The following is a 24,883-nucleotide window of genomic DNA, read 5'->3' as shown; positions in this document are numbered from 1 at the left end:
TACTATAGCCCCATATCCATAATATTTCAGAAAGGACTAATTTTAAATTCCAATTATTATCACTGTTCTTTAAATTAAGTTTTTTAAGGGTGCCCCGCTGAGAATACACCGCAGAAAAACAAGACGATGCATGGAATTCCCTTGCAGGTACGCATTATTGAAATGGAAGCTTCCCCGTTGTACGGGAAAAGCGTGGTAATAAGGAAATATTAATACGTGCTCATCCGCCCCACACAGATTGACACGTACAAAACGCAGATGAACTATTCTAAGAACAATGGGGCCACAGAGGGGAGTCTGTAGGGGAGAGGAACGGAGTAAGGGTGCTATAATTTATTGAGTGAAGACGTCATTTTCATCTATCTCTTTCAAATTCAAACATAGTGACAATTGTTAGTTGCCCTATATCTTCGGTTTGGAGGGTAGCGGGGGGTGAGAGTTGTGGTCATAATGACGTTTGGATATGATTGATGAAGGGGAGGGAGTTCAAGGTATGGTTTGTTTGACTCTGTGGCCTTACCGATTGTTAACTTTTTGACCTAGTGACGGGGTTAAGATGATTATAGGTTGCTTGCCGGTACGTGACATGCTCTCTAGAGTTATTTGACACATGGGAAAGACCATATTTCAGCTCCGTTACGTAGTTTAATGATGGCATGTGACCTACTCACATTTCAACTACATAATCGCTACTAGTTTCGAAAACGACAAGTGCACATGAGCTAAATTCGTTCTTGGTGCTGTGTGAAACTTCAGAACTATACATTGGTAAGTCCCATCATGTTCTTTCTACACTAATAAGGTGTTAGACAACTGTTGACCTATATTAGCAGAATTGTCTCTTTCTTGTTTTCTGGTATACTTGACCAATTCAATTGAGATATCATCGAAGTGAAAGTAACAACCGAACCACTCTATTTTAATAAAAATGTCAAGTGCAGGAAGAAGAAGAATCCCAAAGAAGAAGCAGAGCAAAGAGCCCGTTTTGGTAACACAGGAGGATTTCTACTTGGAAGCTACAAACCTGGAAGAACAGGCAGAAAGATGGATATTATCAGACATCAAGAAAACGTTAAGATTCTATATACAGGCTTCAGAACTGTATACTAAAGCCTTGCACTGCACCAATGAGGCATCTCAAGCGAATCGATACAACATATTGTACAACCAGGTTAGATTGTATCTGGTGGTCTATACAGAATATGTTGCAGCTAATGGATACATTAACATCCTGAACTACATTAACAATCTCGAAGAATTGGTTGGGCTGGATCAGATCATATTTACCCTTCCTGAAATAACACAGAAGTTTGAGTCAGTGTTACAGGAATGTACAAGCGATAATAGCGTTTGGGATCTAAAGTTTAACCTATTAACATGTTATCTGTTACTTATTGAAGGTATAAATGGTGTAAACCCTGGTATAGGTTGGGAACTTGATGGAGCACAGGTATTGACTTTATTCCAAGAAAAATTCTATCCATGTTTTCGTGAGTTAGTGGATGATATTATCACTAGTTTAAAAGAGTGGTCAGAGATTCAACAGAGTACTGATGCTGAATTGAACAATGGTCTAGACGAGAAAGGTTTTCAAAATGATACCTTGCAGGACCAACAAGCTTCAAATGATGGCACCGGGGTAAAGCATATGCAAGACAGTGATCAACAAGAGACTAGTTTAATGGAAGTGTCTGACCAGATTACACCTGATACACTTATTGAAACCTATACTATAGCATACAAATTGATTGAAGCAATCACTGCATTAATTGTGGAGAGCAAGTACAATGGAAAGAATGCTCTTTTCAATGACTCCCAAATATTTTTCTTTGTGGATGCACTCAAGAGATTTCAAGCACAACTGGAAGAGCCTCTACTGGATGGTCAAGACCAGCAAATTGTTGATTCTCTCGATATTAACTTGAGCAAGTTTTCCATATACGGTCAGTTTATGTTGCTGGAAGGCAACACCCAGAAAGAGTCGCTGACGAAATATCTGGAAGAATTTGAATTACCGTTTGGTCAATACAATGATCAAGAGATTGATATAAAAATACTTTCTGTGAAGGCAGACTTAATTGAGACTATATTATCTACTCTTGATGATGGCCAACAAATTACACCAGCCAATGTTGAAGAACAATGGTTTTTCTCATCGATGTTGAGTAAGATATACCAGACTATCAGCAAACAACTAAATGAAAGAAGAGGTGATGTAATTTCTGGCAAAATAAGAGGGCTCAGCGACCAATTGAGCAATATAGTGTTCCGTCAATGCGATATTATCATCAATGCCTCAGATAACGATCTTCTGCGCGCATTCCTAATGAGTATTCGTAATCCTTCAGAGACAAGAACCATTGAGATATTACAGAAGAACGCTAGGACTTTCCTGACTAATGCCATGAAGATTGCTGAGAGACCCTGTGGTTTAGAGGAATGCATCGTAGATAAATTGAAGAGGAACTATATATTCAACCAAGCCAAGAATCGCCTGGCAATCCTCAACAATGAATTAGCAAGAGATCAACTACATCAATCGCCAGACATGCTGGCCCAGATAAGTGACCACCCATACTACATGCGCTTGCTCTCACTGTGAACAGAACTTGGAAATACCAATATAGGATCAACGTTGTGAACTTATATTTGAATCATATGTAATCATCTGGATCACATGCTAATATCACCATAAACGTAAAACCAAGCCATCTTTGTAATTTCTCTGTTTCACTTACAACCTTGTACGGCCGTTTCAGTGTCTCCTTGAGGAAATGACGTGATTGCCCACAGAAGCTGCGGTGGGGGAGTAGTACAGCGACAATCTCACAGTACATCTAGAAAAGCAATTGGGTTTCCCAAAAGGGAAAATTCTCTAAAGAGAGGAAGTAAAGAGAGTGTCTGTGAAGATAAGGATTGCTGTGCCCTTTTCGAAGAAACTCTCGCAGAACAATGAGAGGGCTGGTTTTCCAAGGACAGACGGACGGAACACCAAAATCATAGCAGATTTCAATTTTGAAAAACGAGTTTGTGTGTGTGTGTGTAGTTTCTAGGTATTGCTGCGCAACTGTCTGTGGATCAAGACACTGGTTGACTGAAGACTTTGGTGTTCGCCAAAGTAAACCCGCGACAGCTGCTTGTTCAAACCCAGCCCGGTATTTTGCTATCTCATCTTCACGCAGTTGGTGCTATATATAGAAACTAGCGATGGGTATAGCATTAATTTCAAAAATAAAAAATTTTAATAGTCGTATTATGAATTTGATTATTGGAATACTTTGTTTTGTGAGTCGTCTATATAACTTGAAAGAGATTATTTCATTAAGGTATAGATAGCTTCTGAGTCCTGGGAGAAACTATACTAGGGCAGTAAACGCATTACACGATGAGTTATCAGTACGGTTCAGGTGGAAGTTATGGTTACAATGGCTATTCCGGCCAAGGAAATGGCAATAGTGGTAACTACAATAATAACAATAGCAGTTACAATAATAACAATAGCAACAGGCAAAGTCGACACCCATATGTGAGCGATTCTATACCCGAAGAAGAGGCCCAAAGCTATGAGATGCATGATGTAGCACAAGGTGTGGCCAACGATGGTTATGGGAATGTCGGTACTATGCATTCTAACCCCATGTACCGTAATTTTGTCAATACGAACTCTAGAGGTCGTCCGGCTCCTCCTCCACAAGAGTACACAGATGTTTTTGTCAACACTGATTTGAATTATAGAAACAACAGTTTCACTGATCACAATCAGGAACATAGTCTTGTGACACCTACCACAAATGGTCCATCCATTAATATTATACAAAACACTCCCGAACTTATACACGGTACAACCAGCAGCTCCATACTGGCTAGTCAGACAGGCAATTCCACCACACACTATTTCAATGAAGAGGATTATTACTATAATAATAACATAATTAGAACTGAAGATGATATAAATAACGGAGATAGGGTAAACAGTAGCTACCTAAATACACAGTCGGGTGTAACTCCTGTTATATCGGATACACCAAGTATAATATCGAACTCAGAGGATACAAGACCAATTCTAAATAATCCTGTGGGAAACGAGCCATCATTTAACAACCATTATGGCTATAACAATAACTACAATAATTACGAACAAAACGCAACACATCCTTATTATGGCGGTGAAGTACCGAATGGTGATATTGAAAACAGTTATGTGGATCCAAATGGTGATGATTATCAAATCAATTCATACTTGGGTAAGAATGGTGAAATGATTGATCCTTATGAAGTGGATGAAGATCAGTATGGATACGGGCATAGATCTGGAAGAGAGCTTCTCTCAGTGGATTATATGAAGAATAAAAAATATGACGCCGTTACTTCCAATAGAGAACTACCCGAAGCCGAGGGTGAATATAGTTATGGTGATGGTGAAGATGGTGATTTAAGCAGTGGGAGTGTTATTAGTGGATATGCACATGAGGACTTGGCAGATCTCGACACAAATACTATCGATAAAATTAAATCCCTTAACACTTCTTTCACTTCATCGATGGGTTCTCGTGATATGTTGATCAATCAGGAGGAGAGCTTTAAGAAACGCTCTTTAAAACGTGCTGGTACTCAAGTTAGAAAGTTCAAACTTTGGAAAGGTAATTTTGTTTTTGATTCTCCTATTAGTAGATCGTTACTAAATCAGTATCAAAGCGGGATAGATAAAAACAATGATTTGTCTAATGAATTCAAATTTATGAGATATCAAGCTGTTACATGTGAGCCTAATGTATTAGCACAACAGAACTTCACTGTAAGACAACTGAGATACTTAAATCCGAGGTCTACAGAATTATTGATCGTCATTACAATGTACAATGAGGATCACATTTTATTAGGTAGAACGCTCAAAGGTGTAATGGATAATATTAAGCATATGGTGAAGAAGACCAGATCTAGTACATGGGGTCCAGATGCCTGGAAAAAAATTGTCGTTTGTATTGTATCAGATGGTAGAGCTAAAATAAATGAAAAGTCGTTAGCATTGTTAAGTTCTTTGGGTTGTTATCAAGATGGGTTTGCTAAGGATGAAATCAATGGTAAAAAAGTTGTTACTCACGTTTACGAACACACAACTATGATGAATGTCGTAGATGTTACAGATGATAACGTCGAGTTAAGATGTGACCAAAGTACAGTACCTATTCAAATGCTTTTTTGTTTAAAAGAACAAAATCAGAAAAAAATTAACTCTCACAGATGGGCTTTTGAAGGTTTTGCCGAACTTTTGAGACCAAATATTGTAACTTTATTAGATGCGGGTACAATGCCTGGGAAAGATTCTATTTATGAATTATGGAGAGAGTTTAGGAATCCTCAAGTTGGTGGGGCATGTGGTGAAATCAGAACAGATTTGGGCAAAAACTACTCAAATTTAATCAACCCATTGATTGCATCCCAAAACTTCGAGTACAAAATGTCTAATATTCTAGACAAAACGACAGAATCTAATTTTGGTTTCATTACTGTTTTGCCCGGTGCTTTTTCAGCTTACAGGCTCGAAGCTGTCCAAGGACTGCCGTTGCAGAAGTATTTCTATGGTGAGAGTATGGAGCATGAGGAGAAATTTCATTTCTTTTCATCGAATATGTATCTGGCAGAGGATCGTATTTTATGTTTTGAAGTTGTTATGAAGAAAAATGCGAATTGGATTTTGAAATATAGTAGAAGCTCTCACGCAACTACTGACGTTCCTGATAGAGTTCCGGAATTTATTCTCCAGAGAAGGCGTTGGCTAAACGGTTCATTTTTTGCTAGTGTTTACTCTTTCTGTCATTTCTACAGAATTTGGACCAGTGGACACAATATTTTTAGAAAATGTTTCCTAATGATTGAATTCCTTTACTTGTTTTTTAATACCCTCCTATCATGGTTCTCATTAAGTTCTTATTTTTTGGTCTTCAGAATTCTGACGTTATCAATCGCAACCACATATAAATCAGTTTTTGGTGTTTTATCAGTTGTCTTTCTATGGTTATATGGTGTTTGTTTATTATCAACATTTATCCTATCACTTGGTAACAAACCAAAAAGTACAGAGTTGTATTATGTGGTTACTTTTATCTTTTTTGCAGTTTTGATGATATATATGATGTTCTGCAGTGTTTTCATGAGTGTGAAATCATTTGAGAACCTGCTAAAGGAGGATCACATCACTTTCCATGGATTGTTTACCCAGGAAACATTCAGAGATATGGTCATATCTTTGGGATCTACTGTTTGTCTCTACATTGCAAGTTCTGTCATTTACCTACAGCCATGGCATATGTTGACCAGTTTCGTACAATACCTACTGTTGAGTCCCTCTTATGTTAATGTTTTGAACATTTATGCATTCTGTAATGTTCACGATCTTTCATGGGGTACTAAAGGATCTGCATCTAAGCCATTGGGCAAGATTACAAGTAAAGAAGATGGTACATTCAAAATGGAGATTCTGGTCTCTAGTGCAGAAATTGAGGCTAACTACGAGAAATATAAAAAAATGCTATATGAACAACCCAATGAAGAGGACTCCAAGCCAGAGCTATCACCTGAGGAGAAGAAAACTGGTTACTATGCCAATGTTCGTTCTTTGGTCATCATCTTCTGGGTCATGACCAATTTTGCCATCTGTGCCGTAGTATTGGAAACCGGTGGTATTGGTGATTATTTAACATTAAAGACTATGAATAAGCAGCACACGGAACAGATACAACCCAGACCACTACTATCCAACAAAGCATCTATATATTTTGCCATTATCCTGTGGTTAGTTGCATTGTCTGCTGTGATCCGTTTTTTCGGTTGTACCATCTACATGATATCCCGGTTCTTCAAAAGACTAAGACACTGGTGAAATGAGTGCACCAATTTCGAATTACTTATGATTATTTTTAGTATATACAAGTATATACACAGTTTTAGAGTATAATTTCCCAAAGTTATCTAATATTCTTAAGAGCTGCTATACAATTTGGCATTAAGTTTAATGTGAACTTTCAACTATTAACAACCAATGAGTCATATATTCCTGTACGAGCCAGTGCAGCTGACTTCCTGCAATGGGAATCTGTGGCATTTTCTCGGAAATCACAAAAAACTGAGAAATCAGCGAAATAAGGGACCCTAGCTATGATGGCTCCGTAGGACCATGGTTTTTTGAAGGGGCTAGGACTTGCGATGAGGTGGATTTGTCATTTTGTGAAAAAAAGTAAAGAAATGCTTAAAATGCAAACAATAATGTTAGTAATAGTGAATATATAAGCTGGACAGATTTCCCTTTCTTCTCGAGTAAGGATATTTTACAGGTTTACCAGCAATACCATAAGTTGCATAAACCAGTTGCAAGTTTTATTATCTCTGCAGAAAAAAAATGTGTAGGTTCCTGATATTTAAGGGCAAAGAGCCGATCAGACTTTCACATCTATTGACGAGGCCAGCGCATTCTATTATAAACCAGTCATTTGACAGCCGGCTACGGTTAGATAGGAGGAGACCGATCAACGGTGATGGGTTTGGTGTAGCTTATTACCCACTAGACAAGGAGTTGGAAGAGGACGGCCCATGCTTGTTCAAAGCAATTACACCTGCATGGAACAACCAAAACCTGGAGACATTAGCTGAGAAGACGAAGTCTAGTCTTGTATTTGCGCATGTGAGGGCGTCTACGTATGGTGTACTTTCGGAGACGAACTGTCATCCATTCACGTACCATAGTTTATGTTTTATGCACAACGGAGGGATTTCGAATTTCAAGAGGATCAAGAGAGTTTTGCTAAATCACATAGACGACGAGTATTTGAACTTCTTACAAGGTGGTACGGATTCTGAATGTGCATTTGCACTGTTTCTGGACACATTGCACAAGCTCGGCCACGATCCTCGCAAACGGGACGGGGATTTTGGGCATGAGGCCCTGCGGAGTGCTTTGCTGAAGACTATAGAGTATATCAAGGACTGGACCCTAGCCCTTCGAAAGGATAGCCGTCTTGATGGCGAGCTGGACAGTGAGCCCTCTTTGTTGAACTTTGCGGTGACGGATGGGTCTACTGTTGTGGTGTCGCGATACATCACGTCTCGGACAGACGAGGCGGCCTCGCTGCATTTCAGCAGTGGTTCGCGGTTCATAGAGACCAGCCCTGGCGAGTACCGCATGGAGCGTCTGGACCGGAACCAGGACGTGATCATGGTCGCCTCTGAGCCGCTCACCTTCGAGCGCGGGGACTGGACTGCGGTGCCCACGAACAGCGTGCTGACGATACGCAAGCAGACGATACTGCTGCACCCGATAGTTGACGAGTACTACCAGGAGGACCCGCTGTACCTGCGCAGCTCGAAGCTGGCCGAGAGCAAGGGCCTCATGGGCGCCGTGCCGCTCGCCAAAGCGGTGGAGAAGAACGTCCCACCGCTGGAGCGGGAGGGCCGCTCGCGGCCCATCTCCGCGACAGCCCACCTGGTGTGATGTATGTGCATAAAATATTTATAGCTGTGTATGTATATATAGAGAGAGAGAGGTAGAGAGACGTATATACTGCGCTAGGGAATGCATAATTAACGACTTGAATATACATGTGCCACATCACGCTTAACGCGCTTCCAATGTGCTAAGAAACTTGATTACGTCATTTTACTTTTGTCTTATTCCTTCGTTGATCATAACTGCAGCACAATAGTGCGTCAGAGCAAGCAGGTATGGCAGAGAGAAACGGGCCCGCGCGATTTTCAAGATTCCGAGGGTTACCCGGTAAGCACACGAAGAGATAAGCGAAGAGATAAGCGGAGTTTCGTATAAGAGCAAGAATCTCCCAGAGAAACAGTAGCAGGGCCCCAACGGAAAGAAGGCGGGATTTTTTGGCTTGTTTATGTATCCAGCGACGGTGTTCCTGTGCGGGTGTGTCTGAGGTCTATCAGATTTTTCTGTTCAAGGTCTTGCTTGTTTACACAACAGTACAGGATGACGGATGGAAACGAGGCGCGTGCTGCGGTTTCTGAGTAAACGGGGATTGGGGAGATGGGTATCCCGATTAGGAAAGGCAGATGGAAAACAGCTCAAAACTGGTTGTGCTGTTGGGAAGGCCCTGGGAGACCTTTGGGAGACCCTGGGAGCTTCCTCCGCCTTGTGGAAGCCAAGGAAAACTTTTTGCACATTTTTTCAGTATATAAGGCGGGAAGGTTTTTTCTTGCAGCTGGCGGGGGGGCAGACCTAAGAAGTGCTAGCGAAGACAGAACGTATTAGTGACACAATGAAGTTTTCAGCTGTGACGGTTGCGGCTATGGCCATCTCGTCTGTTTTGGCCAAGGACAGGCAATACACCACCGAGATCACTTACACCAGTGACGGTGCTACCAAGACATACACTTCCACCCACAAGACCCACAAGTACGGTAAGTTTAACAACACCCACCACGAGGGCTCTAAGAAGCCAAAGTCTACCGGTACCCACAAGTACGGTAAGTTCAACAACACCCACCACGAGGGTTCCAAGAAGCCAAAGTCTACTGGTACTCACAAGTACGGTAAGTTCAACAACACCCATCACGAGGGTTCCAAGAAGCCAAAGTCTACCGGTACTCACAAGTACGGTAAGTTTAACAACACCCACCACGAGGGTTCCAAGAAGCCAAAGTCTACTGGTACCCACAAGTACGGTAAGTTCAACAACACCCATCACGAGGGTTCCAAGAAGCCAAAGTCTACCGGTACTCACAAGTACGGTAAGTTTAACAACACCCATCATGAGAAACCAACTACCGAAGTCGAAATCAAGGTCCCAGAAAACGACGCCTCCGGTAACAGAATGAACTCCATGAAGTTATTTGGTTTGACCACAGGTACTGCTGTTGTCGCCGGTGCTTTGATGTTGCTATAGACGCCCTTTTTTGCACTTTTCCTTTCGATTAACAAAGAACATTGTTTTTTCTTGATTGACAGAAAACATTTACCGTATCCCCCTTCCGAATCTCACTCAAAAAAATGACAAATATGAAATCATAATTCCTCCGTTACTTAGTCCTGTGTGTTTTGTTTTTCTCACAACAATGTTAACCCATTTGATCATGTTATACCCTTCCCATCATTGTTGTTAATTTCGCCTACGAGGAGACAGTTCTTAGAATAGTAGTGGTCAAAGCTGATACATGGAGACATAATTGAAAAACTTGTGAATCAGCAAATGAAAAGATAAACTGAGGTGCTTTATTGTGGCAATATAAGTTATTGAATGGAAGCTATCAATTGTTTTATTTCAATGTGGGTTGTGTGTGTTTTATCTACATTGATTTTGTTCCTGTAGCTGTGAAATTTTGAGAGCTCATTATAGTCTCGTCCTGTGATATGGTTGATCTATACACCACCGTTCTAGGAAGTTTTTCTAGTCATGGCTAGAAAAATACTAGAAGAAACGATCCTGTGTTGTTAGACAGACGAGCTGCAGAGTTTCACGCTTGGGAATATAATTCTAATTGCTAGACTTCTGTTCAATGATTTAAGATCATAGTCTTCATTTTTTTTTTCATTATTGGCCCTCTTCCTGTCTAAGAAATCGCTTCCAGAACTGGCTTTTTGATATTTATAGAATAATTTACTTGTGCTTATTTTTTTTCTTTTACGCTTCTTTTATTTTTAATCTTTTCATTAATTTTAATTCCCAACTTCATTCTTTTCGTCTTGATTTTTTTTCATTTACTTTACACTGAACGATGACTAAAGTGTACTAAGTTCCCGCCTATAATATAAAATTACTCTAATACATATAGACCAATATAATTTTAAAAAAAAAAGTTATAATACTACCAGTTGTGTTTGAAAATAGCTCCTCCTGAGTTGGAAGACTCCGATCACTCAGCTTATTCTGCTTAAAAATTGATATCATAATATACGTCAAAGAACCACGAAGAAAAAAAAAATTTGTGAGCGCAGAGGGAAGGATAAAGAATTGTAAGATGGGGCCCCAATTTATGGTTTTGTTCTTGCCAAGGTTTGCATTGGTTCTTAGACGCTTAGGTAAAGCTAGGCATATATATAAGCTCAGGTTAATTGAAATTCTGACCTGTACTCACCATTATCTCATTTGGAACGCTTCCTAAGTTACGGCTACTGGGAAATTCTGCCATAAAAGCAAGAAGGACAAAAACATTACTGAGAACTAGAAACAGTCTAAAAAGGCAGTAATTTCATATATATACAATAACATCAAACAATTACATATTCTGGACAACATACTAGCAAGTGAAAGCAGCATGGACCCAAGTATCAACGACAGCACATCTAACAAGTTTGTCCCAGAGTACAGACGTACCAACTTTAAGAATAAAGGTAGATTCTCTGCTGATGAGTTACGTCGTCGTAGAGACACTCAGCAAGTAGAATTGAGGAAGGCCAAGAGAGATGAAGTACTAGCTAAGAGAAGAAACTTTGTACCACCAACTGATTCCGTTGACTCCGATGAAGAAGATGAGGAGAGCTCCGCAGCTGACCAACAATTCTATGGTCAATTGCAACAAGAGTTGCCTCAAATGGTTCAACAAATTAACTCCAGCGACATGCAAGAACAACTGGCTGCTACAGTCAAGTTTAGACAAATCCTATCCAGAGAACATAACCCACCGATTGACATTGTTATTCAATCTGGCGTTGTACCAACTTTGGTCAACTTCATGAACGAAAACCAACCAGAAATGCTACAATTGGAAGCCGCCTGGGCCTTGACTAACATTGCATCTGGTACTTCCGCGCAAACTCAGGTCGTTGTCGATGCAGGTGCTGTTCCATTGTTTATTCAACTTCTATATACCGGCTCCGTTGAATTGCAAGAACAAGCTATCTGGGCTTTAGGTAACGTTGCCGGTGACTCCACCAGTTACAGAGACTACGTCTTGCAATGCAGTGCTATGGAACCTATTCTAAGTCTTTTCAACTCTGAAAAGGTTACATTAATCAGAACCGCAACTTGGACTCTGTCAAACTTATGCAGAGGTAAGAAACCACAACCGGATTGGTCAATTGTTTCAAAGGCTCTGCCAACTTTGGCTAAACTAATATACTCTTTCGACAACGAAACGCTAATAGATGCTTGTTGGGCAATTTCATATTTATCTGATGGCCCTGCTGAAGCTATTCAAGCTGTTATCGATGCTAGAATTCCAAAGAGATTGGTCGAACTATTGTCCCACCAATCTACTTTGGTTCAAACACCTGCATTGAGAGCTGTTGGTAACATAGTTACTGGTAACGATTTGCACACACAAGTAGTTATTAATTGTGGTGTCTTATCTGCCCTAAGAAACCTATTATCTTCTCCTAAGGAGTCGATCAGAAAAGAAGCCTGTTGGACAATCTCCAACATTACTGCTGGTAATACTGAACAAATCCAAGCAGTCGTAGATGCTAACTTGATTCCACCTCTAATTAAGTTGTTGGAGACGGCTGAATATAAGATCAAGAAAGAAGCTTGCTGGGCTATCTCCAATGCTTCTTCTGGTGGTCTACAAAGACCAGAAATCATCAGATACATGGTTTCCCAAGGTTGTATAAAGCCTCTGTGTGATCTACTAGAGATTGCTGACAACAGAATTATCGAAGTGACATTAGATGCACTAGAAAACATTTTGAAGATGGGTGAAACAGACAAGGAAGCCCGTGGTTTAGCTATTAACGAGAATGCCGACCTGATTGAAAAAGCTGGTGGTATGGAAAAGATTTTCAATTGCCAACAAAATGAAAATGACAGAATTTATGAGAAGGCTTATAAGATTATAGAAACATACTTTGGTGAAGAAGACGATACTGTCGATGATAACCTGGCTCCACAAAATGCTGGTAATACTTTCGGTTTCGGTTCTAATGTCAACCAGCAATTCAACTTCAATTAATTATACATAAATAGCACAAACTCTAAAATACTCAAAAGCATAAATTAAGAATTTTTTTTAAATACGTGTCACACAGTGGAAATAAAACAGCAGTCATGTACATTTCTATTCACTACCAATATTAGCAGCAGCTATTATAGAATGCCCTCAATCTAGTCCTTTTTTTCTAAAATTTTTATTATAGTTAATATAATAATTCTTTCCTTCACGATATTGCTTTAATTACACTTGAAGTTTAATTTATAGAGATAACAAAATGATATATATAAATATATTGGTTTGCTACATTACTCACAAAATGCCAGTGAGTGTAGCTCTCATTTTCTGTATTTCGCCTAGGAGCGAAAATCACTAATTTCGGCCCTTCTTGGGCATCCCATCGCGTCCATAACAAAGTTTAACAAAATGAATCAATTTACTGGTTAGTGTCTGTATAATGATGAACAAAGTGAAAAAAGGTCAAGATAAGTTAAGATATACAAAGCCGATTGAAAAGCATAAATAGTATTTTGATTGACCTCTACAAAATTGTTTTGGTGATTTATCTTAACAGTGAGAGTATCTATATTTTAGAAGCTAACAGGTTCGATTTCTTCTGTTGATTAAAGCTCAATGGGGATCAGTAACTGAATAGATCAAGGAAGATAATAAACACTTTGTCGGATATTTAGCATATAGTGGGATCAGTGGGCAATAAATAAAGAGGGATATTTGTATTAGGCTGGTAATGAAAGAGAATGGTAGAAAGAGTAGAAGCAATGCATTGAGGGCCACTTTAAATCCCAATTCTCAAAACAACAACATATCAGACTTAGATCTATACAAAAAACACAAAGCAGAATATGGTACCAGATTGATGACTGAAGATTTGACCAGTCCTGAAGAAATCATGCTATTAAATGAAGGGTCGCCAACGACATTACGCAGTAAGGGTAAATCATTTACCGAAAATGATGAAAAGGATAGTATGCGTAAGGTAGTAATAAACAATTTAGAAGAAGATAATTTAGATCCACCAAAACTAAAAAAAGAGCTACAGTTTATAGGAAAGAAGAAAGCATCTCCACAATACCAAGTACTGGAAAATAAAGAAAGAAGTCTTGATCCTATTGAGAGGCATCGAAGGAAAACTTCCTTACTGAAGGCTATAGGTGAACCAGTACCTCTACCATATTTACAAAATGGCCCGAATAATTATGTTAATGTAAAAAATGAAGAATCACAAAGATTTGATCAAACTGAGATGGACTCGATTGACCAGAGGTGGAATTCTGTCATTGAATCTAATCGTAAGATAGTTAAAGCTAGACTTAATGAAATAAGGAATGCAGGAAAGGGAATCAGATTGGATTCACCCCAACCCCGACGAGTGTCTGAGGAAAACGTTCAAGGCCATAGTCATAATATTTTAGAACAATCAGAAAAAAGTAACGTTTCATTAAAATCAGAGGGCCATCAGGATATGTATGCCTCATTTGACGATGGATACGGTGATTCGATTGTAATTGGTACACCGAAACAAGACCTTATCAAGTCGAAAAGACTAGATGACGCCAAGGTTCTATCAGATATTAAGTCTATCTTACTAGAAAACAGTACCAAGCTAGATACTGTTATTGAAGTCTTGGGTTCGAGTAAAAAAGTGAAACTCGATAAAAACAATAAAATTGCGTTGAATCGATTGTATTATAGCAAGAACAATTTATATTGGATACTTTGTATTATTATACTCCTCATTTGTAACATTTATGTATATTATTATGTATGATTTTAATGATTGTTTCTTAATTCTCGCGAATTTCAATACCAAAACATAAAGTGAATGATACCCAAATCAAATTTTGCGATGAGATGAACAAAATTGCGTTGTAGATCAATAGAGATAAATATTCAATGAATCAAGCGAATGTCAAGAACACAACATTCCACTCGATGACTTCCGTTTCATATAATTTAAGTCCATATTGCTCTACCGGTACAACATTTAGAAAGCAACCATTATACAGGATATGGGAAACAGAAAGTAGCACATCAGCCGACCTCTCACAAAAATTAAATTATATGTTTCCCAAATTGGGTCTGTCTGAATCACAAACCAGCTTAAAGGATAAAGATGTTACTAAAGATGTAGTGTGCCAAGACATACATTGGTCTGTTGATGCCACTTCTCTCTTTACTATCAATAGTGACTACGGGATAAGACAATACCTAATACCGGATCCCAAAAGTGACCAAACTCTGTTGAACCCATATAGTAGAATATTCGCTCACGAATCTGTGTTATCCTCAGACATTTCACCCCGGTATTCTTTGTATGAAGGTAGTAGCGAGCCGCTTGCGAACAGTATTCTTATTGGGGCCAAGAATGTTCCGATTAAACTTGTTGATCTTAATGACACCAACAATCTAAGTACTATTCGTTCTTATGATATCTCCAATCTAGAAAATGAGAAATTCGAAACACCGTATGTGTTGAAATATCATCGTGAATCCCTTTTTCTATCAGGAACGGTACGCAATAAAGTTAATGTCTATGATGTTAACCGCCGCGAACCGGTAAACACACTCACGTATTCAAGACGTTCGAAATGTGGCACCCAGTCATATAAGTCTATCATCTCATGTCTAGACGACAGTTTCTCAGATAATCAAGTTCGGTATTGTGGATCTTACAAGAATCAGGTGTTCATAATTGATCTACGAGGAAAGACACTGCAATTACTAAATAATTTACAGGGCAATGGAGCCAGAGGTTGTTACCAAATAATTAATAGTGATAATGGTAGTTATCTCTATGTGCTTCAAAGGTATAGTTCACGCATTGAAATATTAGACCACAGAAGACCAGACAGACCAGTAAATCACTTGGAGTTACCTGGTAGATCAGATTTCCAAAAATTGAAAGCTTGCTATAACGGATCATTTCAAGTGGGGTCCCCACTAGGCAAGGGCCAAATACTGTCATGGGACAAGTCTACTATCGAATCCGGAGGTATAACAAGGGAAAACCAGGTTGTGCAGTGTCAACCTGACATATTATACAATGTACCACAATGCAAATCCATGCGCATCAACATAATCAAAACTAGTTCTGACGCTACTGCAATATCGTACTCTGGAGACACTGCGGGCATCGCATTACTCCAGAGGTAGTGCACAATTAATATATATCAAGAACCCTTATTGAAACATAAGGTACAACTCTACGCTATGTGCTATGTACTACCAGAATGTGTGGGAATAGCATCTCAAATCTTAGAAACATCAGTACAACCTTTAGTGGATTGTACGTCAAATGCCCATTCACTCACACTCTTGCTAAGTGAATTTTCGAAGAACTTTCTTTTTAACAATTTGTGGATCAGAAGGCCCATCGCGTTTTTCTTCGGAAAATTTTTTTTTTTCTTTCGAGCAGGAGTTTTATTGCAGCTCATCCCATTTTGTGTGCGATTTGGTGGGTGAAGGAGCATTTTTGTAATAGGACTTGCTGGTTGGAAACTTGGGTATATATTGTAGTTAAGATATCAGCCCGGTCTTGATTTTAATCAGAACAGTTTATTGGCTTACCGAACTTCAGCGGACAAAGCTTAGGAGCATCAGGTGTCAGGAGTTGCAAAAAGAGTGGCATTTTTTGTGTATTAATTGCAGCTCGGAATTAAACACTGGCATAGTATATGGGCTACAGATAAGGATAAAATTCTAAGGAAGCTTTAATTAAAATTTTATAATTTAAAGAGAACGACAAGAATCACAGTTAGTGACTTAATTTTGAAGATCAAAAAAAAACAACGACCATAATTCACTTGATTGCATTCCGCGACACTAATAGTTACTTCCATTTTTCAGTACTTCAGAAATATAAGACATCAAAAATACAAATTCATTAACATGACTACACAAGAGACTATCAAGCCACTGGTTGATAGGATTCTTAATAATCCTCTACAGTTCAGAAGATCAACCGCTAGCCCAAATATAAGCAATAAGGACACAGATATGAATGGCAATAGTGACTCTCCGTATATTGTGATCGGTAAGCGGAAGCTTGCTGACCAAAATAGCAAGAACAATGGGAAGTCTGATCCAAACCAAAGGCAGAGCGATGAGAATGATTCCTCTGAAATTGTACAGAAGAAAAGAAAGATGCCTACTTCAGTGGCTGAAGCCTTGAATTGGTATACCAACGCAGCACTTAAGGATAAGACACCTAAAGTAAAAGCACTGCCGATTGTAAAAGATGACTCGACCAGCGATAGAAAAGGTGCGATTGAGAAACAGGCCGACAGCAATAGCAGTGACAGTTCTGATACCGATGTCTTTCATGAAGCTGTCGATTTTATCGAAGAGCCCGTTAAGGATCTTGGTGCCGCCAATGTTGAGATAACTTCTCAACAGGACGAGGATACAGGAGAAGATCTAGGAGAGGACCTAGGAGAAGATCTAGGAGAGGATCTAGGAGAGGATCTAGGAGAGGATCTAGGAGAGGATCTGGGAGAGGAGATTAAAAAGGTCATTAAAGAAACTGAACAAAATACGAAAGTTAAAGAATCTACGAATGAAGTGCCTAATGTACAAGCCGCTATACCAAAAATCGAGCCAACTAAGAAAAAGAGGAAAAGCTCTGTATCTAAAGAACTGTCATTGTTGCAGAGAGATAACGAGGATTATGAGCGCGAGCAGCTCATGATAAAGCAAATAAAAGAGCAAAGAGAAAAAGCACGTAAACAAGATGAAGAATTACAACAAAATAAGAGTAAAAAAACAGAAAATAGCTCGCAATCACAAGAAAAACAAAAGGAAGGCAAAGATCCAGAGACTAAGGACCAGCAGCAGGCACAAGAAGAAGTTACAGAAACAAAGCATGAAGAGAAGGATACTTTTGCAGAATCAATTTCTCCCAAAAAGTCGGTCACTCCTCCATCCACGATACCTGATATATCAGAATTCTATCAATTTAATGAGAATTTTGACGATAAAGGTTGTTTAGAGAATTCTTCAATCGTAAAAAGTTGGGGTCCCACTTACAGTAAACTAAAACCTAAAGGACTATTAAATCACGGTGTCACTTGCTATACTAACGCAGCTGTTCAGGCTCTATTGCATATCCCAGCAATGCAACATTATCTAAATGACATTTTAGCAGGAAAGTACTCATCCACAATATCTTCTAATTCAGTTTCCCACGTTCTAGCAGAAACCAGCAGGAGAATGTGGCACAATGATGGAAAAAAATCCGGCAACTCTTACATAAATCCGAAGAAGCTAATTGCACGTCTAGACGACATCAACTGCATGATGAGCGAATGGCAACAGGAAGACTCACACGAATACTTTATGTCTATCATGTCTAGACTACAGGAGGATTCCGTCCCTAAAGGTCATAAGATGACTGAATCAATTATATATGATATATTTGGGGGTTCTTTAAAGCAAACTGTCACCTGCAAGTCGTGTGGAGAAGTATCAACTACCGAGCAACCATTTTATGATCTGTCGCTGCATTTGAAGGGTAAAAAGACCGATGAGAATACAGTAAACCAGGAGAAAAGCTCTTCTCAAAGCGAAACCAAGGATAGTGATTCACAGACATCAAGATATTCTATAGAGAAATCTATTAGGGATTTCTTTAATCCAGAACTTATTAAGGTCGATAAGGAAAAGAAAGGTTATGTTTGTGAGAAATGTCACAAGACTACTAATGCTCTGAAAAGAAATAGTATTCTAAGGGCCCCAGAAACTTTGCTTGTTCATTTGAAAAAGTTCAGATTCAATGGCACATCTTCGTCCAAAATGAAGCAAGCGGTTTCTTATCCAATGTTTTTGGATATGACAGAATATTGTGAAGAGAGCAAGAAGATGCTACCAGTGAAATATGAACTGCTAAGTGTAGTAGTTCATGAAGGTAGATCATTATCATCTGGCCATTATATTGCTCATTGCAAACAACCAGATGGTTCCTGGGCAACTTATGACGATGAGTACATCAATAAGATTACAGAGCGTGAAGTGTTGAAGGAGAGAAATGCATATTATGTGTTATATACTAGATTAACTCCTAAAAGTGTCCAATTAAATGAGCCAAAAAAACAGTCAACTCCAAATCCTATTACTAATGTGAAACAGAATAATGGAAAAAACAACAAGTCAAATAAAAGGTCCTCCAACAAGAAAAACTGGAAGAAAAATAAAAGACGAAGATTATAATGAACTTGGCATAGCATTTTACTGACTTAATTCATATTTGTCATAGTACTGATAAATTACATCTCTCATAGCATTAGAATTTATCGATTTGCGTTACTATTTCACATTATTTTTCACTTCAATAAATTTATAGAATTATTTATTCGTGCATTTTTATTTTAAGAAAACCTACTTTTGCATAAAATATACTAAATTATAGGCGAATTACATTTTCCTGAAATAGATGATTTTGTCTCTATTAACATAATATTTGGTATATTGATATTTACATGTTTAAATTATCTTTTAAATGACTGATTGTTATTGTAGAAATTGAGTATTAAGTTTTCTATGGTACAACTTTGATTCCCATGCTCTTTGCAACGGCTATTATAGATTTCACTATACCCGGCATATCGAGCATGGCATGTCTGCTATCCGTCTTTTTTATTTTTGCAATCTCATATACATGCTTTAAAGACAGTTCTCCCAATGTTTTCTCCTTCTGGAGAATATTTGGTTGCCCATGTCCTTTTTCAGCTCCCAGCGCCTTCAATAATAGATATCCTGTTGGTGGTGACTTCATCTCAAACGTAAAAGATCTATCAGGTCTGATTGTAATTAAAACTGGAATGGGAACACCAGGTTGATATGAGGCAGTACGTGCATTAAACTCCTTACAGAAATCAATTGCTTTAATACCTTTTGAACCTAAAGCAGGACCAACTGGTGGTGCTGGGGCAGCTTGACCTGCGCCAACAATAAGTTTGACTAATACGTTCTTTGCAGCTTGGGACATGATATTTTGGTCACACGCCTCGTTATAATTAGCGATAACTGATTAAAATTATGACTGCTCACCAAAATGTCCTTGTAGATTCTATGGACTCTTCTTTTATAGTTCGGAGACTTCTGGTTCCGGCAAGCACGAGCAAAGTTATGACCGGGTAAATACCACATATCTAACTTATAAAACAGTAGATATGACATACTAATGAACTAAGCAACTATGAGGAAGGTGAATAACCTTAACCATCAGCATACAGATTAGTTTATCATAACTTCTATTATCCAAACTATAAATACTTTTTCTCTGATACTTAAGTTGTCAGGACATATGTTTCAGGAATAACCGGTTCAATAAGGTATGGCTTTTATATATTAGTACAGTTGCTATATATACTGGAAATGCTGGTGATAGATAGCACGTATAATATTGCATAATTTCAAGAAATAATCATAAGAATAAATAATTCAGTTACAGGGAACATAAAGAGGAAGAGTTAAGCTAATAGAAAAAATTAGGTATTGATCAATGATGATAAAGAGAAAATGCAATTATTTGTCTTTATTTTTTGCTTTCTTCTTCTTCTTTTCTAGTCCGGCAATATGGGCTTCACTTTGATCAACTTGTGTATGCGTGTGGTCGGTCCCACCTACATATTTCATAACTAAACCATTAGATTCCATATGGCACATGTCAATGCTCTTAATCCATGAATCTTCTAGTACTTCTTCAATGTTACTTCTGCAAGCAGGTGCCAGGTCTACCATTCTACCAATTATATGCTGAGATTCTTCGGGGAGGGCATGCAGAAGTCTCTGTGGACCAATGCTACTGTTCTCCGGGTCAGCAGAGTTCGCAGAATCGTAATGACTTGGCTTACTTGGCGAAAATTCAGAACTATCATATGAAGGTGGCTCAGGGGTACGAGTAACAAGTGCACTAAGAGAGTCACAATTTCTACCTGAGCAAAACAATTTGAAGGAGTTGTCCCTCAACTTAGGTATTTTCCAAGGGAATTTTTTTAGAATCATACAAGCAAATATTATTGCAGTAGACCAGATATCTACGGGACGCGGATCATATTTTGTAAATATGCAAACCTCAGGGGCCAAATAAGGATCACTACCAACAATTCCGCTTGCTTCAACCAATGTTTTAGAGAATGGGTATGAGAAAACCACAGCAGCACCAAAATCTATCAACTTCACAATACCCTTAGAATTGATTACACAGTTATCCAACTTTAAATCCCTATGAGCCAAACCAATGCTATGCAGATATTGTACACCGCATAAAATTTGTTTGAAACAACAACATATTTCCTCGTAAGACATTTTATTACTCATAACAATAGCAAATAGATCGTAATCACAATACTCCATTACTTGAAATATTCTATTATCTTCATATACTATCTCAACAGTTTCAATAATGTTGGGATGATTCAGAGTAGTACCTATACAATACTCGGAAGTAATCTTTTTAATGTAGTCTCTTTTGCTTTCGTTTTCATGCTTTGATCTGAACTCCTTGACGGCAAATACCGAATTATCTGCTATTCTTTTCACCAGTTTCACAGAACCACCTGCGCCAGCACCAAGTTCTTCACCTGTCCTAGAGTATCTCTTCGAGAATGGAATGCTTGTTTCGTAATTATTAGTGTATATAATATCCCCACTATTGCTACTAAAAGAAGACTGCTTATGCAATGACTCTGAATTAAAACCATGCGATTGTTGTGTATGTTGTGTACCGAGAGTGGAATCACCAGTGATAAAGCTTCCCGATACAGGCGAATCAGAAAGCATGGACATGGAAGTGACACTGGTGCTAGTAGACTTTTTGAAAAATCTTTTGAAATCTGCGATAGAGGAATGATGCGATCTGGGCACACTTTGACTCGGTTGATTTTCATGCAAGGATGACGGGGAACCAAAATAGGTGTCATTATAGGATGACCGAGAAGGCTGCCTTGAAGAAGAGTAAATACTACTCTGCCTAGCCCTTGTTGGCTTCGGAATCTGCGTAGCAGTTGCATTCGGTATATCCCTACCATTAATTGTCTGTATAGATGAAGAGTTGCCAGGTGAGGAGCTGCCATTGTTAGTCGTTGTATTCTTGCTAAAGAAGAGGTTTCCCAGTTGTGAGGACAACGAGCTCGACCTCGACACCGTGTGTGCCTGGTTGTCCTGCGATGACTTATGGAATTTCTCCTTCGATATTACAAATCTGGGTTCTACGTTGTCCACCTTGGGAGAGCTAATCACATTAGAGTCAATGGCAGATATGTTACTTGGCATACCACCGCCGTATTGGTCAACCCACGACGAGGACAGCGACGAGCCGACGCTGCCGTTGTGAGTAGACTCCTTATTCGAGTTGGGAACCGCATACGGTATACTGGTTGACAGAGAGGGCAACTGTTTCGCACTCGAGGAGTGCATCTTCCCACCGTTCTTAGTAGGAACTGCCAGAGAAGAGCTGTACCCGTACTGCAGGCTCCCGTTCGCATGCTTGTCCATGTACGACGCCCGCTCCTTCATCTGCAAGCTCGACCCATACGCCGTCGCCGTCTGTGCAAAATTCGTGCTCATAAGACTGGACCCCAGCACACTCCGCCCATCATAGTACGGCACAGCTTCGCCCACAGCTTCGCCCACAGACTCCTCCCTGATCGTCGGCTCGGTCTTCACCTCCTTGTTGTTCTTCTCCTGCAGCAGCTTTGTCAAAGAAGACATCCTTGTGGTCGTAGCTTATATAGACGCCAACCTCAGCAACTAAAACCAGCAACTTCTTATAAGCACAACTCCTAATCCAACCAGGATCAGTCATAGCCAACGTCCCTTCCCACTTCCAGGGAAGTCATCGGGCCTTCCACAGGACAAACACAATATCCCCCATCGTGCGACCACTTCTAAGGCATCGTTCTAAGACATCGTTCCACACTTGTAGATAAGATAAGGAAAACTTCGAGAAGAACAGATAAACTGCTATCTCTTGCGCTGTCCGTGCGGTGCTTTCTGAGAAAATCGAGACTGTCTTCTCTTGACAGGGAGCTTCTTCTCAAAACTGATAAGATGGCTGTGACCAAAGGAGGAAATAGAAGAGTCACATGACTTTGAAGAAGTAGTAGTTTGGCTTGTAGTAGTTATAACTAAAGGCTATCTGTACTTGAGATATGTATATATGTGCATATATGCGAGGGGTCTTATTTCATGGAGGACAGGAGCTGTTCGTGTTCTTTGAAGAGGGACTCGTGGAGTTCGCGCAATTCCTTGTATGCACTCTTGACCTGCTGCAGTTCTTGCTGAAGCTCCTGTTGCTCCTGGGAGTTGGAATGCGATGCGGGGGCTAGCTCTTGTTTGACGTTCTTCACCTGGGACGTGGTCTCGGTGGTCAAGAACACTGTCTCCTCGGACCTTATACTGTCCATGTACTTCTCGAAGTCGGCAATGGGCGGTAGGGATTCGAGCTCGTGCGAGAACTCTGGGGTCTCCGGGGCGCGGTACCAAACTTCGTGCTCGGCGTGGTCCTTGTCATGCACAACACGCTGCAACACCGGCAACTTCTGGACGTTCTTGTTGCTCTGGTGTTGCTCCAGTATGCTGTCCTGCCTGGAGTTGTTCACCGTCGTGACTATGATATTAGTAATAGCATCTTCCTCGGTGTCCGCTGTGGTCAACGGTTGCAACGTCTTCAAGATCTGCTTCGAGGCAATCTCCACCACGGATATCCTGCCGAACTTGTTCCCAACCAGTATCGTAGTGGCATCAAAGGTTAATTCTAACTTTGTAACAGGCGTAGATATCAGCTTGTCACATACCAGTTGTCCCATGGAAAATAGTTTCTTATAATCATCATCATGACCACTAATAACCACAGAGTACAGCTTGTTCCTATTGCTACCAGAGGCCTGAGCCAAATTGGCAACAGTGCTCGTACCCTTAACTGTGTAATACAGAGGTAAGCTGAACAAACCTTCTGAAGTACCTACATATAGCGCTCTATCAGCTGGATCCAAGGACATAGCCTCAATGGCTGCTGGAAACGTAAATGTAGCTAGCAATCTGGGCTGGTACATCTTTTGATCTTGTTCTTGAGACTTTCTATTTTTCCTGAAGTCTCCTCTTAAGAAAGAGAAATCATAACATCTAACTGTAGAGTCCTCAGATGCTGTAAATAGTTTTGCCCCCGAAGTACTCATGTTCGCACCATGCGTCATTGATACAGCGATATCGTTAACTGTTAAGTTATGGTCATGCAAAATACAGATAGGCTTAGGCTCTGAAGCATTATTCGATACAAAATCAATTGTCTGCCAGACGATCACTCTCGAATCTTTACCAGAAGTTATAAAATATTTACCGTCCATGAACGATTTTATCTTTGTAATTCCTTGGTAGTGCGCCATCTGTTTTACGCTTAGCAAAGCACCGGAATTTAATTCCCAACAGTATATTTTACCCCCATCAGTAGAACCTAACAGTAAGTGCGGAAGTTCAAAGTCTGAAATTGCACTCTTTTCTTCGTAGCGGTTCTGAATTACTTCCAAACATGTTATAACCTCTGGTGTTGGCAATCTTTGTTCCACAGTTTCACGCTTATGGGCACCGGAAATATTGTAGACATTGATGAGAGCCTTATTACTCTGAGCAACAAACAGGTACTTATCCCCAACACGCACAGCACTGTTTCTACTGTTTGTGCTACATTGTCTCAACACAGCTTGTTCAGCAGAGTACAGACTTGTACTCAGCGCATTCTGCTCGGTAGTGAATATCACAGATTCATCCATTTTCCTAAATTACTAGACTGAGCTTTCTCCAACAACTATGTTCCACTTAATGAGTAGCAAGCTATTATAGAGAATTATTGCGTAATATATATGATTCCCGAAACTATGAACTATTAGTTTTGCCTATACCTATACTCTTAATATTGTAGCTCATCGCAAATTTTCGAAATTTTTTTCACTTTCTTGATCCCCGTTAGAAAAGCTTGTACGTTATGTCTGCTGTG

The 24,883-nt window shown here is 39.5% G+C and overlaps 12 protein-coding genes across 12 annotated transcripts; 9 read left to right on the top strand and 3 right to left on the bottom strand.

Moving 5' to 3' along the window:
- Positions 1–928: 928 nt before the first annotated feature.
- On the top strand, positions 929–2,602 carry GVI51_J11341 (uncharacterized protein; the record flags this gene model as incomplete). Its single annotated transcript, XM_448214.1, has 1 exon — positions 929–2,602. The coding sequence occupies one exon, from the start codon at positions 929–931 to the stop codon at positions 2,600–2,602; it is 1,674 nt and encodes a 557-aa protein (XP_448214.1).
- A 783-nt stretch (positions 2,603–3,385) lies between these two features.
- Positions 3,386–6,880, top strand: CHS1 (chitin synthase I; the record flags this gene model as incomplete). Its single annotated transcript, XM_448213.1, has 1 exon — positions 3,386–6,880. One exon carries the CDS (start codon positions 3,386–3,388, stop codon positions 6,878–6,880), a length of 3,495 nt encoding a protein of 1,164 aa, XP_448213.1.
- A 516-nt stretch (positions 6,881–7,396) lies between these two features.
- DUG3 (glutamine amidotransferase subunit DUG3) lies at positions 7,397–8,485 on the top strand (the record flags this gene model as incomplete). The annotated part of the gene is made up of 1 exon (XM_448212.1): positions 7,397–8,485. The coding sequence occupies one exon, from the start codon at positions 7,397–7,399 to the stop codon at positions 8,483–8,485; it is 1,089 nt and encodes a 362-aa protein (XP_448212.1).
- Positions 8,486–9,266: 781 nt separating this feature from the next.
- On the top strand, positions 9,267–9,893 carry GVI51_J11275 (uncharacterized protein; the record flags this gene model as incomplete). Its single annotated transcript, XM_448211.1, has 1 exon — positions 9,267–9,893. One exon carries the CDS (start codon positions 9,267–9,269, stop codon positions 9,891–9,893), a length of 627 nt encoding a protein of 208 aa, XP_448211.1.
- Positions 9,894–11,262: 1,369 nt separating this feature from the next.
- SRP1 (karyopherin alpha) lies at positions 11,263–12,894 on the top strand (the record flags this gene model as incomplete). The annotated part of the gene is made up of 1 exon (XM_448210.1): positions 11,263–12,894. The coding sequence occupies one exon, from the start codon at positions 11,263–11,265 to the stop codon at positions 12,892–12,894; it is 1,632 nt and encodes a 543-aa protein (XP_448210.1).
- A 727-nt stretch (positions 12,895–13,621) lies between these two features.
- On the top strand, positions 13,622–14,662 carry KAR1 (Kar1p; the record flags this gene model as incomplete). Its single annotated transcript, XM_448209.1, has 1 exon — positions 13,622–14,662. One exon carries the CDS (start codon positions 13,622–13,624, stop codon positions 14,660–14,662), a length of 1,041 nt encoding a protein of 346 aa, XP_448209.1.
- A 125-nt stretch (positions 14,663–14,787) lies between these two features.
- SWT21 (Swt21p) lies at positions 14,788–16,047 on the top strand (the record flags this gene model as incomplete). Its single annotated transcript, XM_448208.1, has 1 exon — positions 14,788–16,047. One exon carries the CDS (start codon positions 14,788–14,790, stop codon positions 16,045–16,047), a length of 1,260 nt encoding a protein of 419 aa, XP_448208.1.
- Positions 16,048–16,104: 57 nt separating this feature from the next.
- On the top strand, positions 16,105–16,356 carry GVI51_J11187 (uncharacterized protein; the record flags this gene model as incomplete). The annotated part of the gene is made up of 1 exon (XM_448207.1): positions 16,105–16,356. The coding sequence occupies one exon, from the start codon at positions 16,105–16,107 to the stop codon at positions 16,354–16,356; it is 252 nt and encodes an 83-aa protein (XP_448207.1).
- Positions 16,357–16,782: 426 nt separating this feature from the next.
- Positions 16,783–19,098, top strand: UBP10 (ubiquitin-specific protease UBP10; the record flags this gene model as incomplete). The annotated part of the gene is made up of 1 exon (XM_448206.1): positions 16,783–19,098. One exon carries the CDS (start codon positions 16,783–16,785, stop codon positions 19,096–19,098), a length of 2,316 nt encoding a protein of 771 aa, XP_448206.1.
- Positions 19,099–19,426: 328 nt separating this feature from the next.
- Positions 19,427–19,876, bottom strand: MRPL19 (mitochondrial 54S ribosomal protein uL11m; the record flags this gene model as incomplete). Its single annotated transcript, XM_448205.1, has 1 exon — positions 19,427–19,876. The coding sequence occupies one exon, from the start codon at positions 19,874–19,876 to the stop codon at positions 19,427–19,429; it is 450 nt and encodes a 149-aa protein (XP_448205.1).
- Positions 19,877–20,415: 539 nt separating this feature from the next.
- Positions 20,416–22,602, bottom strand: NPR1 (serine/threonine protein kinase NPR1; the record flags this gene model as incomplete). Its single annotated transcript, XM_448204.1, has 1 exon — positions 20,416–22,602. The coding sequence occupies one exon, from the start codon at positions 22,600–22,602 to the stop codon at positions 20,416–20,418; it is 2,187 nt and encodes a 728-aa protein (XP_448204.1).
- Positions 22,603–23,072: 470 nt separating this feature from the next.
- Positions 23,073–24,659, bottom strand: IPI3 (chromatin-binding/pre-rRNA-processing protein IPI3; the record flags this gene model as incomplete). Its single annotated transcript, XM_448203.1, has 1 exon — positions 23,073–24,659. The coding sequence occupies one exon, from the start codon at positions 24,657–24,659 to the stop codon at positions 23,073–23,075; it is 1,587 nt and encodes a 528-aa protein (XP_448203.1).
- Between the last annotated feature and the right edge of the window lie 224 nt (positions 24,660–24,883).

Source organism: Nakaseomyces glabratus, chromosome J (assembly GCF_010111755.1).
Source record: "Nakaseomyces glabratus chromosome J, complete sequence".
Classification (NCBI taxonomy): domain Eukaryota; kingdom Fungi; phylum Ascomycota; class Saccharomycetes; order Saccharomycetales; family Saccharomycetaceae; genus Nakaseomyces; species Nakaseomyces glabratus.
The sequence above is the reverse complement of the archived record's forward strand: the minus strand, read 5'-3'. Positions and strand labels throughout refer to the sequence as shown.